General features: G+C 33.9%; 1 protein-coding gene across 40 annotated transcripts in view; it reads right to left on the reverse strand.

Annotated features, from left to right (window-relative positions):
• Window positions 1-20586, reverse strand: part of Pdp1 (PAR-domain protein 1) — a 280156-nt gene that overhangs the window by 12749 nt on the left and 246821 nt on the right. For 26 of the 40 annotated variants that reach the window (XM_067790271.1, XM_067790267.1, XM_067790270.1 and 23 more), the window contains one exon: window positions 5878-6032. In XM_067790271.1, coding sequence (XP_067646372.1) covers window positions 5878-6032 — 155 coding nt within the window. Of the gene's footprint in view, window positions 1-5877; window positions 6033-18624; window positions 18667-20586 lie in introns of all 40 variants that reach the window. The other 14 variants (XM_067790293.1, XM_067790288.1, XM_067790287.1 and 11 more) reach the window with 3 other exon arrangements.

The following is a 20586-nucleotide window of genomic DNA, read 5'->3' on the forward strand; positions in this document are numbered from 1 at the left end:
ACGTTGACGACTTATTTGCCATCGTCAAAACGAGCGAAATGGAAAACATGCTTAAACTACTTAATACATATTACAAATCCATACGATTTACTATGGAAGTGGAGAAAAACAACAGACTTCCCTACCTTGACACATTAATAATTAAAAATAATAATAAGTTATACATTGATTGGTATAAAAAACAAACAGCTTCGGGTAGACTTATCAATTATAATTCCAAACACGCACCCAACACTATTTTGAACACAGCGAAAAATTTTATAAGAAGGGTTCTTAACATAAGTGATAAGATGTTTCACAACAAAAACATAGCCATAATTAGAAAAACCCTGGAACAAAATTCTTTTCCCAGGTCCCTTATAAACAAACTGATTCACAAACATCACACAGCGAACGCCAATAATAATACAACCGAGAAAGGTGATAAAATTTATAAATCAATGACATATATCCCGGGAGTGTCTGAAAGAATCAAGGGTTCAAATTTATATGACAAAGAGAAATATGAAATCGCGTTTACTTACAACAACACTCTACAACCAATTTATAGTAATTTAAAGGACAAAATACCAAATCATGAGAAATCCAACGTGGTGTACAAAATTCCATGCAACGGCGACGGGTCCCACGTATGCGAACAAGTATATGTAGGGACAACTAAACTTAAACTAAAGACTAGGCTTTCCGCCCACAAATCGAATATTAAATTGAGAAATAATAATCCAGAAAACAAGACAGCATTGGCTGCGCATTGCAAAGACACGGGACACTATCCAGATTTTGAAAACGTAACCATTCTGGAACATGAAAAACATTATAATAAGCGCTTCATTTTAGAAACCTTACACATTTTGAACACCCCTAATTATATAAAAATGAATTTTAAATCAGATGTAGACCATTGTGCACAAACCTACAGAAATTTGGTCTTAAAACAACAACATCACGCTGCTGTCAGTTAGCACACTCACTAAACTTAAGCTGGAACAATAACTCTAGCAATGCTGAGAGCATAACATACATTAAATACGTACATACATACATATATATATATATATTTTTAACTTTTGTTGACACATTTTTTATTGTATACATATGTTTTTTGTTTACACTTGCGGTACATGAAATTGTTTATATTCGCGGGAGTTTTTGATTTATCTTTATTTATATTTTTCGCTCTTTTGTTTTTACTAAAATTATGTTGTCATAATTTCTGTTCAGTCGATCATACATATCCATATGTGTAAGTCGTATTTTTGCTACGGAAATGTATGTTTAAAAATGTTAATTGTTTTCTTTTCGTAGATTCTTGATGATGACTTCAGATTGAAGTCGAAATATCGAAAAATAAATATATTTTGAATACTACTAAAAAAGAAGTTTTATTCAATAATCTGGCCTAAAGCTCAATCAAAGTTAATTTATTTATATATGTAATACCTGCCAAGATTTTAAGCGTTTTTTATTTCGCCCTGCAGAACTTTTTCATTTTCTTCTACTTAATATGGTAGGTGTCACAACCATTTTATAAAGTTTTTTCTAAAGTTATATTTCGCGTCAATAAAACAATCCAATTACCTTACCATGTTTCATCCCTTTTTTCGTATTTGGTATAGAATTATGGCATTTTTTCATTTTTCGTAATTTTCGATATCGAAAAAGTGGGCGTGTTCATAGTCGGATTTCGTTAATTTTTCATACCAGGATAAAGTGAGTTCAGATAAGTACGTGAACTGAGTTTAGTAAAGTTATATCGATTTTTGCTCAAGTTATCGTGTTAACGGCCATGCGGAAGGACAGACGGACGACTGTGTATAAAAACTGGGCGTGGCATCAACCGATTTCGCCCATTTTCACAGAAAACAGTTAAAGCCATAAAATCTACGCCCCTACCAAATTTTAAAAGGATTGGTTAATTTTTGTTCGACTTATGGCGTTAAAAGTATCCTAGACAAATTAAATGAAAAAGGGCGGAGCCACGCCCATTTTTAAATTTTCTTTTATTTTTGTATTTTGTTGCACCATATCATTACTGGAGTTGAATCTTGACATAATTTACTTATATACTGTAAATATATTAAATTTTTTGTTAAAATTTTACTTTAAAAAAATTTTTTTTTTAAAAGTGGGCGTGGTCCTTCTCCGATTTTGCTCATTTTTATTAAGCGTACATATAGTAATAAGAGTAACGTTCCTGCCAAATTTCATCATGATATCTTCAACGACTGCCAAATTACAGCTTGCAAAATTTTTAAATTACCTTCTTTTAAAAGTGGGCGGTGCCACGCCCATTGTCCAAAATTTTACCAATTTTCTATTTTGCGTCCTAAGTTCAACTCATCTACCAAGTTTCGTCGCTTTATCGGTCTTTTGTAATGAATTATCGCACTTTTTCGGTTTTTCGAAATTTTCGATATCGAAAAAGTGGGCGTGGTTATAGTCCGATATCGTTCATTTTAAATAGCGATCTGAGATGATTGTTCAGGAACCGACATACCAAATTTCATCAAGATACCTCAAAATTTACTCAAGTTATCGTGTTAACGGACGGACGGACGGACGGACGGACATGGCTCAATAAAATTTTTTTTCGATCCTGATTATTTTGATATATGGAAGTCTATATCTATCTCGATTCCTTTATATATGTACAACCAACCGTTATCCAATCAAACTTAATATACTCTGTGAGCTCTGCTCAACTGAGTATAAAAAGTGCCCACAAAGAGAATGAATTCGATTTCGTGTAGAGAGTTAATGTCGATGACGTAAATTCCAGCATTATTGTGCCATTAATTCTCTTCTGAGTTTGCAACTAACATCATTGACATTCATTTCAAAACAGAGATATATCAGTTGAAGTTAGTTCCATTAACATTATTGCACGTTCTTGAGAAATGCTTACCCTCCCTGTCGGTTGTCCGGTACTGTAAATAGATTATCTAACTTTCCGCTCCGTATCTTTCTCCACTCTACATCTTTGTTCGAAATCGCCAACACTGAGCTCCATGAAAGTTCCATGCAGTAACTTACGGAGTTTTCTTTATTGTAAGGGAACTATTCCTAACTTTGCATTACATATCCGAACATCTGTTTGACCATAATATTTTAATAAAATATTGACATAGAGATAATTGTGAACATAGCACAAAACGTTGGAATTCGTAAATTGGAAGATTTTATAGAAAGATTTTCATGCTTGAATTAGAAAGAAAAAATTGCCCACTACTGGCTTATTGAACTATTTATATACACCTAGTTTTGCATTACATATCCGAACATCTGTTTGACCATAATATTTTAATAAAATATTGACATAGATAATTGTGAACATAGCACAAAACGTTGGAATTCGTAAATTGGAAGATTTTATAGAAAGCTTTTCATGCTTGAATTAGAAAGAAAAAATTGCCCACTACTGGCTTATTGAACTATTTATATACATACATAGCTTGCTGTCTCATATAATACAAACAACAATCTCGTCGCACAATGTACTTTAAGATGTTCCAAGCTCTCGTCCAGAAGAATTTGGAAAACTTTTAATTTCATTTATTAAAAAAAACTTATTTAAAAATAAGTAAGGAAGGCTAAGTTCGGGTGTAAGCGAACATTATATACTCAGCTCAGAGCTTTGGAGATAAAATAAGGGAAAATCACCATGTAGGAAAATGAACCTAGGGTAACCCTGGAATGTGTTGTATGACATGGGAATCAAACGGAAGGTATTCAAGAGTATTTTAAAAGGGAGTGGGCCTTAGTTCTATAGGTGGACGCCTTTTCGAATATCGCCATAAAGGTGGAACAGGGGTCACTCTAGAATGTGTTTGTACGATATGGGTATCAAATGAAAGGTGTTAAAAGGGAGAGGACCTTAGAACTATAGGTGGACGCCTTTTCGAGATAACGCCCTAAAGTTGGACCAGGGGTGCTATATAATGTGTTTGTACGATATGGGTATCAAATTAAAGGTATTAATGAGGGTTTTAAAACGGAGTGGCCCTTAGTTCTATATGTAAAGGCGTTTTCGAGATATCGACCAAAATGTGGACCAGTGTGACGCAGAACAACATCTGTCGGGTACCGCTAATTATATGTAATAGCACGAACAGTATTCCTGCCAACATTCCAAGGCCTTTTGATTTCGCCCTGCAGAACTTTCTCATTTTCTTCTACTTAATATGGTAGGTGTCACACCCATTTTACAAAGTGTTTTCTAAAGTTATATTTTGCGTCAATAAACCAATCCAATTACCATGTTTCATCTCTTTTTTCGTATTTAGTATAGAATTATGGCATTTTTTTCATTTTTCGTAATTTTCGATATCGAAAAAGTGGGCGTGGTTATAGTCGGATTTTGACCATTTTTTATACCAAGATAAAGTGAGTGAAGGTAAGTACGTGGACTAAGTTTAGTAAAGATATGTCGATTTTTGCTCAAGTTATCGTGTTAACGGCCGAGCGGAAGGAGAGACGGTCGACTGTGTATAAAAACTGGGCGTAGCTTCAACCGATTTCGCCCATTTTCACAGAAAACAGTTATCGTCATAGAATCTATGTCTATACAAAATTTCGCATGGATTGGTAAATTTTTGTTCGACTTGTGGCATTAAAAGTAGTCTAGACAAACTAAATGAACGAGGGCGGAGCCACGCCCATTTTGAAATTTTCTTTTATTTTTTTATTTTGTTGCTCCATATCATTACTAGAGTTGAATTCTGACATAATGTACTTATATACTGTAAAAATATTCCATTTTTTGTTAAAATTTTATTTAAAAAAATTTTTTTTTCTTCATCCAATTGCGCTAATTTTTATTTAACATAGATACAGTAACGTTCCTACCAAATTTCATCATGATATCTTCAACGACTGCCAAATTACAGCTTGCAAAACTTTTAAATTACCCTCTTTTAAAAGTGGGCGGTGCCGCGCCCATTGTTCAAAATTTTACTAATTTTCTATTCGGCGTCATAAGGTCAACCCGCCTACTAAGTTTCATCGCTTTATCCGTCTTTGGTAATGAATTATCGCATTTTTTCGGTTTTTCGAGATTTTCGATATCGAAAGTGGGCGTGGTTATAGTCCGGTATCGTTCATTTTAAATAGCGAACTGAGATGAGTGCCCAGGAACCTACATACAAACTTTCAGCAAGATTCCTCAAAATTTACTCAAGTTATCGTGTTAACGGACAGACGGACAGACGGACGGACATGGCTCAATCAAATTTTTTTTTCGACATTGATGATTTTGATATACGGAAGTGTATATCTATCTCGATTCCTTTATACCTGTACAATCAACCGTTATCCAATCAAAGGTTATATAATCTGTATGCAAAGCACGCTGAGTATAAAAAACAAATGAGAATTGAACACCTCATAGAAGTTAATATTGGCTAAATTATTAAAAAAAAAAGGTTATTTTAGCATCTACTTATTTACAATGCAGTTTGCACTACTAAAGCCATTTGGAGCACTGATTCATGAAAAAAACCTTTAAGTGTCTTTTGAAATTATAGAAGCAGTGCATTCAGCTAAATTCGAGCTCTTGGTAGCACAGGCTTACTAAAAACCAGGCCATGGCTTCGAAAATGCATTCAATGCGTTGAACGCACAGTTGATCAAATACGTGAGATTTTGAAACATTTCAGGCTCAGCAATGTGACGAAGAGGACCAACACAGAGTTCAACACATACGCAATATTCAAACCGCTTCGACGTGGCATTAAGTTCAATTTTGAACTCCTGTGTAATGCCTTGCATTGCTTCTGTGCATGTGTGTGTATGTACGAAAATCAGGTGGTAAATAATGAAACATAAATATGTATGAAAAATGTAGAGCACGCTTCACTACGCAGCAAAAATGATACTAACTTGTGTTACCTTAAGATCGGCATCATATGGCAGAGTTTTATCCCATAAGTTCGGTCCGAGGAATGCAGTTTGAGCTTCCACATTCCAGAGATCACCTTCTTCTTTGTATTTATCATCACCGCAAATCACGTCTTTGTTGTTCGATGATGATTTTCCTGTAACAGAATAAGAAAAATATGAGCATTTAATAAGAGAACGATAGAAAAACAATAATTGTATATTTTTTGTAAAGTGCATAAAATAAAAAAAAAAGTTAAAAGTTTGTTGTTTTGTTCTTTTTACTTGCATACACGTACATAGAAACTTAAGTTTAATTTGTATAATTGTCAATTCACATGCACTTGTGATGTCTAGTGACATCTGTCTCTATGACACTATCTCTATGTAACTACCCAATAAACAAAATAACAAACATTCCCAAAGGTTGCAGAGAAAGACGATACGTTCGCTCAAACCTGTTCAAACTTGAGTACAAGCTGAAACACATTTGAGGAAAGCATTTCGATTCCATTCCACTCCAATTATGTTCGAGAAGGGTTTTGGAAATACGACGTATGCAATTTTAAAAATTTGCTATTTAGCTTTAGAACGTTATCATAGATTATTTTTGAAATATTTGAGAACTAATGTTTGCGATATTAGAATGAAATTAGTTCTATAAAGCATTTCAAAATAAACCGTAGGTTCGAATCGAGCTCAAGGCCTAAACAATAATATTTTCTTCATTATTATTGTTATCATATACATAAGAAAGAGGATAAATATAATAAGAGCCACCAGTCTGCCTAATGTTTTCTAAGAGAGACATTTTTAATTGTCTCTCATTTATCCATGCCGTATAGTTTCCTTATGCAAATGTGATTTTTGGAAAGAGAATTAATTAATTAAATAGAGTGGGAAAAATAAACACAGATAAAAAAAATAAAATAAATGTAAGGCGCGATAACCTCCGAAGAGATTTCAGGCCGAGGTTCTCTTCCAATTTGCGTCGTGCTCCTCTTGTTTTTCCCTACAAATTGGCCGGACGGGACCTACATGTTTTATGCCGACTCCGAACGGCATCTGCAAGGCAGATGAGTTTTCACTGAGAGCTTTTCATGGCAGAAATACACTCTGAGCGCTTGCCAAACACTGCCGCGGGGCGACCCGCTAAAAAAAATGATCTTCTAATTGAAAAACCTTATTTACAAAATTGTGATGTTGCTTTGCCCGGGGTGTGAACCCAGGGCATACGGTGTGGTGGGCGGAGCAAGCTACCATCACACCACGGTGGCCGCCAAAAATACCCCACGAAAATGTATAGAAGACATTTGTGCACATCTCGCCCAAAAAAAAACCTACGACTACCATAACGAAAACATTATGCAAATGGCTACAAAGTAACGAGTGACGTCTCTTATTATATTTATCCTCTTTGTACACGCAAGCATATATTTTTTCTCAATTGAAATTTTTTATAAATTAAAATGGAAAACCAAAAAATATTTAAGGCAACAGCCAAGCTCGTTGATAGATCCATTTAAATTTAGAAAAAATATGTCTTAACAATAATAATCATAAAAAAATTATTCTCTAGACCTTGTACTCGATTCAAACCCACGATCTTACAAATCAAAAACAATAAAATTATACAAAAATGTTTATTGGGTATTCTTAATCAAACTTACAAATACATTATATTTTGTTCTAACGTGCCAGTATTAGCTCGTTAGCACCTATCAACTGTCTGTTTGTATCTTATCGACAATCAAGTGGCCTTAACTAAGTATGGCCCGATCACTTTATAATATTAATAGATGACAAAAATAATTCTTGATAGCAATATGATAAATGCCATTCAATACTAAGTGGCGTTACTGATTCTCTAGATATGACTGGTAAGAAACTATTGACGAGTTTCATTGGAATAAAAGACGAATATAATACCTGGCCGACGTAACACGATTTTCTGGATTAACCCATTTACTAGTACTGGAACAATATGTCCCACCTGCAAACAAAATGTATTTGTTTACAAGCAGACCCGACAGAAGTTATTCTGCCCTCACTTTGGTCTATCTTCATAACTTTAAAGAAGTTTTTACCTCTTACTCTCCCTCTCCCTCCCTCTCCCCTTTTACTTATGCTTGCATTCACTCCTCCCTTGGCCTTTCTATATCTTTCTTAGTCCATTTCTCTCTTTTCTCCCTTCTCTAGTTCTCAGTCCCAGTCTATCCCTGGTCCACTTCCCGGAAGAAAGTATTGTCAATACTCATCTGGGCAAACGGCTACCTATATACCCAATTTCAGGCAAATCTAACCGTTCTCAGTTCAAATTGACTTTTAAATATTATTACGAATCTTTTGTATGGGAGTATAGAAAAGTGTTATTTTTAGACTTTTTCATGCAACTTTTAATAAAAATAAAAATAATATTCCATTTTTTTGCTGAGAACGCTATGATTCTCAAGTTGAGCTACTGTCTCTGAACATATATGTACTCAATCCCAAATAAGTTGTTAAGTATGTTCGACGCCATTGCGAAGTAATACCGTTTTCACACAGAAACTTAATCGGATCGCAATTCTATTTAATAAAATAATTAAGTTTCCCTTTTCATACAGGGCCTTTTGCTCCATTAAAAGAAACATCTGTCAGCTACATCAAAATAATAGGTATTTCGGTTTAACAAAAAATAGTTAAAATGGAAAGCAGCCGTTTCCTTCTTAACTATAAATACATTCAAAATAAAATGCATGCGGAACTATCCATAGATGTTGCACCTAACCAAATATGGGCCTATTTTCGAAAAAGCCATATTATCTTTTGCAGCAAATGCAGCGAAAATAAAATTTTGAATTTTTTCGTGTTTTTCTATTTTTCGTAAATTATTGAAAATAATTGATTTTTGATTGGCATTTGTTACATTGCATGACGGAACGATACAAGGTGGCAGCATGGGACAGCTGATTATAAACTTTTTTATTTGATTTGATACATCAACTTCCGACGCGTACGATTTTAACATTTGTCCAACGAATTTACAAAAACAAAGTACATGGAATTTTTATTTATGTTTGTAGGTATGTCACCATGCTGCCACCTTGAATCGTTCCGCCATGTTACATTGACAATAAAATTCGAAGCACCAAGCAAAGCCGAATGGATATTTCACTCGATTAAGCATTCAATAAAGCAATAATGAGATAATTAAGAATTTGTATTTTGTATGGAAAATTGAGTTCAATTAGGGCTTTAATGTAGAAAACTTGACAAATTATTTCATTAAGCCTCTGTGTGAAATTGGCATAACACAAATAACTGATAGGTTAACTACAGTTTAACTCTGTCAGATCGGCCGGTTAAGCTCAGCTTAAACTTCTGTTAATATGGGCTGAAAAACTGAAAAATAAGTTTAGGATTTCAACTTGTATTGAAAATCCGGAACTAAGTACATCAAATAAATAACATAGAAGCAAAAGGTCCGCCTATTTAGTTTTTACAATAAAACAGTTAAATATCGAAAGTTAATGAAACGATTTACTGATTTTTAAAGTGTTTAGAACATATTTTTTTATTTCAAATGTTATGCTTGCATTTTAAAAATAGATGACAAAAATTTATGAGGAGAGTGGAAATAAAACTACCTAGCAAAAGACTTAAGACTTCATCATATAAAGTATACGCGCTTATCTGGTCATTAAATGTGGCCGAAATCGTACGGTAATTAGATTGATTTTACGACATTAGATAAGAGTTTTAAAAATTTACAAAAATTTAAAAAACTCTTGCAGCTGTTTAGAAAATATTCAGTTTCGCCAATACATATGCGTTGTCCTAATAGCTTTAAAAGTTCAAAGATACCAACATTCGTTTATTTTTTACTTAAATTGTTGTTTCTTTGTACTTGTTCCTTGCTGTTCTTGCTCCTTTTTCGTTGTTGTTTATTATTATTAATATTTGGTTTGGTTGATGTTTGTTGTTATTCTAGTATGATGTGGCTACTGTTTCGTTCATCTTATTTTGAATGGTTATTTTTGTTATTGTTTTCTTATTCTTTATCAATGTCTATGAATTGTATCGTTGTTGATGCGTTAATATTTTGGCTAACGGTATGGGGCAATCCAGATTCTAAGCTTAAGGTATGTAAGTATAAGCGTAATGTTTAGAAGTTGGGTAAGTGCAAGCGTAATAGGTGGGAATGATGTATAGGGGAATCCAAAATGTAAGTGTATGCGTAATGTATGGGAGTGGTAGGAGGAAAGTAAAGATGAGACTCCAAACCCGAAATCGGAACAGGAACTGAAACCAAAACCGAATGTTGTAATACGAATGCGTAATCCAACTTTAAGCGGTAACATTCGTCGGTAGGTAGAAAGCGAGTTATGAATTTGCTATCGAAGAGTTTTCGATTTTTATCTAAGTGATAAATTTAGTATCTGCAAAAAGCATCACTGATGCTTTTCATAGTAAATGTATCGATTTTTTATAGAAAATTCAACAGATGCTTAATAAAATATCATTTTTCTATCCAAGTGTTACTAGATTGCTACCGGCGTGTTACAGAAAATGTATCGAATTGTAATAGACCAAAGTTTTAAAATTTTTGAATTTCCAATTTTGTGTTGAACTTTAAAAGACTCAGTCTTATATGTACGCCCTTACATTCTAAATAAATAAAATTTATTATAGAAAATTCATCGATATATTAATTTTGTTCTCGATGAGTATTGTTTTTTAATCGGCATGGCATCGAGATGTTATCGGTTTATTATCGAAGTGTTCGCGTGTGATAGGCAAGTTTCCGCATTGTTGTCGATAACAACGTTTTATCATTTTTGTGCTGTTTATCTTATGTTGTTTTCGCTATCTTCCCAAAAGTAAGCAGAATCCAACAACGAAATTCAAAACTTTGATAAAAAAAATTTAGTAGGTCAAACCAACGAAAAGCAATAACTACTAAATTAATCAAAAATAAAGACATTAAATTTGAACCAGCTGACAATAAACACAATAAGGTAGAGCAAAAAAAAACTTATAAATAAAAACAATTGAAGAAAAGTGCAAGAAATGCATGCAGAAAAAAAAACTAAAAAAAGCAAGACAAATACTCACACGCGCATAAATCCAAATAAATTCATAAACATAAAAAAGTGACACCTTTTGCATGGGACTAAACAAATGCGCATGCGCCGCTATACAGAACATACACACATGTACTCTGGAAACCACACTACAACAACAAATCACAAACTTCATAAAACTATGGTATGTATGTATGTGTGTACACTTGCAATCATAGATGTATCTATGCAACAACACGAGTCCAAAAGTCAGGCGGCAACAGTGGCACAAATCATTTCCGTATTCAAAAAGTTACATCGCACGGCATGTAGTAAATACAACAATACCAACAATATGAAAGCTAACAATTTTTATTTGCACCAGAGTGGGCTCGCTGTGGGTTGTTAATAACCATCAAATGATTGTTGGTAATATAAAAGTCATGCGAAGCGAAGCGCCGAATATAAAAAAAGGAAGACCTGAAAGCATGCAAGCACAAATGATAAATTGTGCATACATATGTATATATAGGAGAAAAATTAAAAAAAAAAAAAAAAAACAAGTAAAGGTGTCTAAGTTCGGATGTAACCGAACATTATATACTCAGCGTGAGCTTCAATTGTACATTTCATTTCAGATAAATTACTTTTCTACATAACACGTGGCACCGCCCGTTTAAAAAAAAAATGTCTCCCCATTTCCTCTTACAATAAAACTTGATAAGTGAAATATCATTGGCTCAAAACTATTTTTTGCTAAGTTATAGCTTATTACTCTAGTCTACGACCCTTTTAAACTTGTTTTATATCTAAGTTGCCGTGGTCTTTAACCGATCCCGTCCATTTTTACTAGAACTATTTTCTGCTATAAGGAAAATATGTGTACACAATTTCATTACGATATGTTAATTTTTCTCCGAGTTATGGCTCCCTAAACATAGAAAATTGCTTAGTCATAAAAGGAGCAGTGCCACGCCCATTTTTTTAAATTTGAAGTTTTTCCTATTTACTGTTATAAATCGACTTCGGAAATGAAATACCATTGATATAAATCTCTTTTTTTGCAAAGATATAGCTTATTTTATTCGTCCACGATCCTTTTAAAAATCTTTTATATAAAAGTGGGCGTGGGTGTTAACCGATTTCGTTAATTTTTCTTCGAAACATTCCTTGTAGTAAAGGCAACCTCTCAGCCGAATTTTGTTATGGTGGGTTTAACGATTTTTGATTTATGATTAATAATATTTGTAAAATTGATTTAATCACAAATGGGCGGTGCCACGCCCATTTTAAAAATTGTTTTCATATTTTTATCAAGAGTCTCAATGTCAGTCCATACGTCAAATTTCATCATTCTAGGTGTATTTTTTTACTAAATAATCAGGTTTTTGTGTTTTCTAAAATGTTATATATATAAAAAGTGGGCGTGGTTATCATCCGATTTCGCTCATTTTTAATGCCAATCTATTCTGGGTCCAAATAAGCTCGTGTACCAAATTTGGTGAAGATATCTTAATATTTACTCAAGTAATCGTGTTAACGAACAGACGGACGGACGGACATGGCTCATTCAAATTATTTTTCGATACTGATGATTTTGATATATGGAAGTCTATATCTATCTCGATTCCTTTATACCTGTACAACCAACTATTTATCTGTGTGCAAAGCACTCTGAGTATAACAATACGAGCAATTGATAAAAAAACAGGCACAATAGGCCATTGTAAAAATCTGGCTTGTTGGCTGACTTTCAAACGAAAAATGACGAAACTTGACTGTGCTGATGAGAGGCTATAAACCAAGTTGAAAAAAAGAACAATAACAACAACAAATAAAACAAATAACCAGTCAAACGCAATGAAAAACGAAAGTGAAACTTTTTTGCTATTATTTTTGTTATCTACATGCACGCGATTGTGCGTCAGTGTGGGTGCAAGAGCGCTTTATTTACTTTGAACAGACTAGTTTTATTTTTATACCCAGGTGCAGTAGTATATAAACACCCGATTTGCTTGAAATTTGGTAAGTATAGCTTACTGCGCTAGACACGTGATAAGATGAATTCAAGATGAGGGCGAGTGTGAACTTTAGAGTTGAAGAGAGGGAGTGTGAGGTATAGGGGCAAGGGTGAAGACAATGGAAAAGGGAGAGCGAGAAGAGAGAATATTCAAGGGATTGTGCAGCTCTACTTTTTAGGAGGTCGTCAGCGCAATTTATAGCTTCACCAACAAAGTTCTCAACCTCATCCACCCTTTGCAAAAATTTCGTATGTAGCAGGCGAGGCCCTGACGACCCAAGTTCCAAATGATCTGAATAGTATCGCAACGGAGTTATTTTCCAGAACCTACGCTATCAATATCCGGCATCGATAAAGCTCTCCAAAATCTTCGGAGAGATGAAAGGAGAAGAGAACAAGGAACGGAAGGCAAGAGTAGAAAGCAGAGAGAATTTAAAGAAAATAGTGAGGGAATAGGAGGAAAAAATAAGAAGTAGGGGAAAATATTTGACAGGAGAGGTAGTGGAAGAAGGAAAGGAAAGAAAGTATAAAAGAATAGAGAAGAGATAAACATTGAAGTTCTTTCAAATACTGTCTTTAAATCAAAGTTTGGGCAGGACAATGTCTAAAAGATCTGATTTTATTTGGGAAGTGACTTATCTATTCGAAAAAATGTTGTAGAAAGAAGAAAAGTAGGAGGTGGTGGGAAAAGTATAAACAAAGACATAATGGGACAAGAAGTGGAAGAATCGAGCAAAAAGGGAGAGAAGTGGACGAAACCCGAGAGAGAGGCGAAGTCCTGTGAGCTGTAAAACTTCCTAAAACTATTTTCAAATTATTTAGTGCAATTAAAGTTTAAGTAGCGTAACCGCAAACCTAGGTGAGTATATGGAATAATCCCTTCTTTTGTGTGTGATTACGAAGCTCTACTAGTTTTTCAGGGTGTTTGTGCTTTAAGCTTTAAAAATTCGTTTTTACAAATTTTGGAAAAAAATATCCGCCTGTTATTATTTACTGTTCGTATTTATGTGAAAATAAAGAGCTGAAAAAACGATTGCCTTTTTTGGCGGATTCATCATCCTTTCCTGCAAAATATTCGATTGTAGCTTAACCCCCTAGGTTAGGTTGAAATTTCCGGTCCAAAATACCCTACTCATATTTAATATGTGCATAGAACTCGTATTACAGTGTAACATATTTTGGGAAATTTCTTATTATTTTGCAGCTTCTGTTAAAAAACATTCGAATCTCTGATCTGTCGAATAAATAAATCAAATATTCAGCATAACGAAATGTTTTTTATTTATACTACTTTCGGAGTAGTATGTACTTCACAATTACATTTATCGCGTACTTCACTAAAGCGTGTTAAAGCCAAATTGATTCATTATCGCTTGCACCGCGCTGCTTTTATACTCTCAGTTAGCCTCGTTCACCTAATTGTCTTAAGGACTAGACTTGTCACGAACATGCCGTCTGAAACAGTTGTATCTCATACTTGGTTATTCAACTATATACATATATGTCTGTAGTTTATATTTTTCTTCTAACTACATGCGTGTGTATGTGTGATTGTTTCTCTTCGCTCTTTTCTGCTGTGTATGTGAAACAATCTCTTCCTTTCATACTGCTGGTTATGTGTGTGGAATATTCTACGTTGCCTTCTATGTATTTGTGTAAATGGCTTACTCTCGTTGTGTTTATTTACTAACAGCATAGTGATGTTAGAAATGATAATATTCACCTCAGTTGGAGTTTGCCTACAGTAAGCGTTTTCAATTTCTTGATATCAAAATTATGGTTTTTAGAGTCTTTATAAATAAGGTTTCTGTTTTTTTAGCACGTGTCTTTTCGTTTAAACTTCATCCACTAACTAACTTAACTATCTCTGTCATAATCATTGATTCAAATAATCAGCTGGTTATACATGCGCGATTTTAAACCAACTTTGGTTTTCTTATTTTTGAAAAATTGTATGCGTGCTTTTTGGTGCAGTCAAGCAGCATAAGCTTCCTATAGTTCGTGGCTTCACTGAGAGTAGGAGAACTGAGAAAAACGCATGCGTAACCAATATAATTTTCTCAATTGCACAGATCACAATGAGCACAACCAAACTGCGTTGAGTCAAATAGTACAACTTAGCCTGAGTATTTTTTTTTTGGTCTGCATTTAGAAGAGCTCAAAAGCTTGCAACTTTGCTTTCTCCAACCTTCCAAGCGGCCTTCTTACATTTCTCTTTGCTCTCTATCTTTTGAAGCCGACAATGGCATGGCTTTCAATGCAGGTTTTGTGAATGGTTTATCAGAGTACCAAAATCTGCCTTTTGGTTGAACTAAAGTTCTCTCATATGCGGATCTTTGGACTTTTACATACAAACATACATATGTATTTCGTTTTATTTACTCTGCCTGCAGCAGCTCATGGTAAATCACCTTTTTGTGAATTTTTATTAATCTTTGGTTTAATTTTTTTTTCAGATTTTCTTTTTTCTGTGTTACTTTACTTGTCTGGCGGCGCAACTAACTTAAGACTTTTGTTGTTGTGGCTGCAACTTTAATTTCCACTTCAAACATGCTTTTTCATCGTCATAAGATTTCCGCTTTCTTATTCACTCTCACTTTCATTTGGTTTACGATTCGTTTTGGTCTTGATCTTTTATGCAGTCAACTGGTTAGTGGTGGGTTAGCTAACTAAGTATGTGTGTGTGTGAATCTAGCTGTCTGCTATTCGTACTTGTGTTAATAAATATTGCGAAATCTTTGCCAGTTTTTTCTCTGGTATTACGACTGCAATTAAATAATAGGTGCAAACTTAGAAAAGTGCAAATGAATTCATTCAAGTTTGTTCGACTTTTATTTCTTTTTATGCATTCGTTTACTTATGCGAATGCCTATGGGGGGGGGGGCTTAGTTTTACACATTGTTGTATGTGAATGTTGACAATTACGTTGCTGTTCCTTTTGATAAATACTTTGTAAGTTTTAGTCAACATAATCGTATCCTTTTATGAAACTTTAATAGCTAATAGACGATTATATGAAACTTCTCTTTTCCAACTATGGAAGTCTTACCTACTAATACGGATGTTGGAATCAACTCATCCCTAGTCAAAACTAAGTTTGGACTACCTTCGGTGTTCTGCCATTTTTGGTGCCAAAATATGAAATTAGTCTGAAAACGGCACATATTCTAATAAAGGTTAACTAACTATCCATCTTCAACTTAATGTTCTAAAAAATGTTTCAAAAAACAAAAGCTAGTTCGGATCACTCAATATTTTTTAGTATCGTCCATGCGCTACACGTAGCTCGTCGAGCTCTATTACCGTCTTTTCCTGCAAATTATTTATAAAATCAAGTTATGTTGATATACCCAGTCCATAAGGACCTCACTCATACAGAACATGTCCTTAGAGTTACTAGAAGTTTGTTCCACCATGTGGGGATCTTGAGAGGGAATAGCATAGAAATTGGAAAGAAAATGGGAATATAAACAGGAACAGGAAAAAGAAAATGAAAATGAATCGGTATGTGAATAGAAATCGAGGTAGGAAAAGGAATATTTATGGGATCACGGTTAGAAATATGAATATGAAGAGAAGCGAAGCACAATTTCTCAAACGTAAACAAGAGAATTTCCAGTTAGGGCAACGTCTGTCATCATCATCATTAATTGGCCCTTAACCACCTTAACGATTTTGGCCGTTTCGTAACAAGTCAAGCCAACTATCCATGTTTCGCTCTAGCATTCACCAATTGGGAGCACCCTGCCTTTCCGAACTCAGTGGAGGTCTGCCTATTTAAAACTGCTGTATCAATTAAAATACATATTTTCATTGCCGGATAGTTTTCGTTCATTTATATAACCTGACCTAGCCAGCGAAGCCTTCGGGCTTTTATTCGCTGCACTATCTTAATAACTGCTTGAAGTCATACAGCTCATCCTCATACCTTATTTGATACGTGCCGTCGGCACCACCATGATTCCGAGCCATATATCAGTACTAGTATGATGAGCGAGTTGTAGAGCGTTCGTCTAGAGAGCACTTTGCTTTTTAATTGCCTACTCAGTCTAAGGTAGCACTTATTGGTAAGAGTAATTCTCCGTTTGATTTCTTAGCAGGCATTGTTTTCTCTGTTAATAATGGTTCCCAGTTAGACGAACTACTTCACCGTTTTGAATTTACACCCGTCAACAGTGATGTGGCTTCTAAGGCGTGAGTGCACTCATACTTTTTTGGATGACAGAAAGTACTTCGGCTTTTCCCCATATACCGCAAGAGCAACTTTTTGCCTCTTTATCCAAGCCACAGAAAGCAAATCTCACAACGCGTGTGATAAGGCCAATGATATGATTATCATCAGCATACGCCAGCAATTGTACTCTTTATTAATAATAGATTAAGTCATTGCCTCCTGCGTGCTATTTATCAACTCTTCGCCACCGTAAGTGAAAAGCTCGGCGAGTATTCCGGCATTACCCGGCGCTTCGTGATTTTTTAGCCATTCTCACTTCGTCGTAGTCAAGTGCAAGAACGTGTTTTCCATCGTAGGCGATTAGGACACTGGGTTCGTCTTTTTCCTCGCTAGCTAGCAATGAAGAGAGGTGTACGCTGCACAACTGAAGCACACTCTGTACGACACATCAGGTCGCCAGTATCGTTCCTGCAGGAATCTGCCGCAGCATATAAATCTTCCATCTTCTAATGAAAACAAGCATATATTTAAACTAATTAATCACTTAAGGAAGTAGGCAAAAATGCATCTATTTTTTTTTTGGCAGAATTCTTATTCTACCAGCTGCTCCAGAGTAATGGATGGGACACTTTTGACTCAACTTTGATTCAAATTAAAAAAAACTAAAAATTTTATTAGGAACTAATGAAATATTGAACTTGGGTGTGAGCTTTACACGAAAAGTTATTACTCTCTAAGAGTGACGGGTAAGACTTCGCAATTACTCACCTATGCAAGTGGATAACTTCTATCATCAAATACAAACTATTAAAATCTTTCAAAAATCAACTGCATTATATGTTTTTAAGAGAAACTTAAATACAATTTGCATTTTAAGTTCAATTGTGTATTTTTCAACGAAAAAAAATATAATTAGAAGACAATCCTTCAATAAAATTTTTTCTCCGAGATGTCTTATATTTTTTATATTACCTAAGTTTACTTTAAATTGTATAAAATACATGTTTAATTTTATGGAGAATTGTTCCTCGCCGCTTCTCTGTGCAATGGACAAACCCAGTAAAAGTAAGTAAAAGGTGCGTAAATTTAAATAAGTTTTATCTAACTGATTACCGAGACAGGGTCATATTGCTCATATAAAATCCAGTGTTACTGTTGAACGCGCCGAAAAATATTCCACACAATTTGGGATATTATACGATTGACAAAGCTTGTGCAAATTTTCTAATTTTTCTTTAGTTATTTTTAAAAATATTAAGACCGATGTATAAAAATCTGCTTGCAACGCTCTGTATATAAATTTTTTATTTATCTTTGAAAAATATTAAATCAATGTTTTTATATTTATTGCAGTAAAGTTAAAAGTTTTCACATAACTTGCAACAAAAAAGCAACAACACTAACAGCATTCACAAAAACAAAAAATAACAAACAAGATAGACAAACACAACGAATAGCAAAGCAAAGTTGCAGAAACAAAATGCAAACAAACAAAAAATTTATAAAATTACCGTTTGTTTTGCAAATGAACCCCAAAAATGGAGATTTCCTGCCTGAAAACAAAAGAATTGTGTAAATTAAAACAATCGAACGAAATGGAAAAAATATTTACATGTTTTAAGAGATAGAAAAAAAGAGCCATACTTATTTACAATTATAAAATAAAGAGAAAATGTGATGATTAAGAAAATGAATGCAGAGCGTAGAGGTGAGAAATTCAGCGTAAAAGGTATATTTATATGGATAGTGAAAAAGAAACAGAATAATGTCAAAAATTTTATTAGTACAGCAGCAATAAATCAAATAAAGAAAACAGTTGGATTTAAAGCGTTAACGCTAGAATAAAAATAATATGAAAATGCAAAAAACAACACATAGCAAAAACAATACAGGAAATGCAAAGAAATACAATAAGTCGTATTTTCGTCAGTTTATGAAAACAGAGATATTTTGGTTGTTTTGCTTGATCATTTCCTCTATATTTAATAATTTGAAACGCTTTTTTGGCCATTTGAGCACAACGAAAAAATGGTAGTATATATATATATAATGTATATAAATACATTCATACTTATTTATACACATACCTACACATTTAAATGTTGATAGCTTTTACTTTTATTTTTACTTTCACTGCGTACCAAAATATAAAAATGGGGAAGAAAAAGGCGTCAAAGATGCTGAGTAGCTCGTAAAAGGCAAAATGAATGCAGCACAGCAAGGGATTCGTTTATAGCCAATGAAATTAAAAAAAAGAAAAGTCAAACCAAAATTTGTGTAATTTATGGACCCCATTCGAAATGGATATATTTGGCACAAAAGCAACAAAAGCAACAAAATCAACTAAGCCACAAAGTGACCATACAACAATCATCGATATTTGCATGATTGGACTTTTGAGGCACAAAAAGGTTTTTCCAATTTTGCTCGTCGGTTATTTGTATACATCTTCAGTTGTAGTAGAATATCCGAAAGGGGAACAAGTGTGAACTAAAAAAAGATTACGCTTAAACTCGAACCACTTTAAGTTGCTAATGTGTGTGCCAAAATATTAATTCAATATCAATACTGTATAGCACAGATAGCTTTACCCTAACTCAAAAAAAAAAAAAAAAAACTTTGTGCAATTTAGGACTTCTTATCGCATCGAGCGCAAGCGAGCATTTCGCTCTCGCGAGATTCTCATTCTCAAATTGCGAACTAATCGTAAAACTTACGAGATTCTCGACATTAAACTTAGTCGTTGGATTAGCATTATCATATGTAGAGATTACGATTTGTTCTCGAACACAAGCGAAATTTTGAGAAAAAATCGATACTCGCGAGAAATTTCTTCTCGAACGAATTTCGAGTAATCGTAAACTCTAAAACTTTGATGTCCCTGGATCGTATCTATTGGTAACATGCAAGGTATTTACGGAAGTAACTTCAACTTATTACTGGAACATAACGGAATCAACTCGAAATCATTTCAGAAGCCATCTCGATATGAGTTTAGGGATAATTTGAATGTTACTTTTGAATTTGATTTCGAGACCATTTCAGAATAATTTCGAATTTGTTTTCGGTATAAAGATGGAATTATTTTCTAGATCATTTAAGGATAGTAATAAGATTATTTCAGAACATTTTCAGGATCACTACGGAACCATTATCTTGAGATTACCGTATTATGATGGCAAGAATGATATCCAAAGAGGCCCAGAAATTACTCCGTATATAAATAGTTCCAAAAAATTATGACAAAAACTGTTCCAAAGCAACATTTAGAAAATTTCATGAATTAAACTTTTCTTTTTTATCTACGATAATTTAAGAAAAAGTCTATAAATTTTGTAACTGTCGCATAGTTTCTTAAAAACGTTTTGTAAAAATTTCGACAAAATGTTACAAAAATTTCGAAATATGAGATTATTAGCAATTTACTTTTTGTAGTTATTATTTAAGAATTGATGAGCTTAACACCGGCGTAT

This window comes from Eurosta solidaginis, chromosome 5, assembly GCF_040869045.1.
Source record: "Eurosta solidaginis isolate ZX-2024a chromosome 5, ASM4086904v1, whole genome shotgun sequence".
NCBI lineage: Eukaryota > Metazoa > Arthropoda > Insecta > Diptera > Tephritidae > Eurosta > Eurosta solidaginis.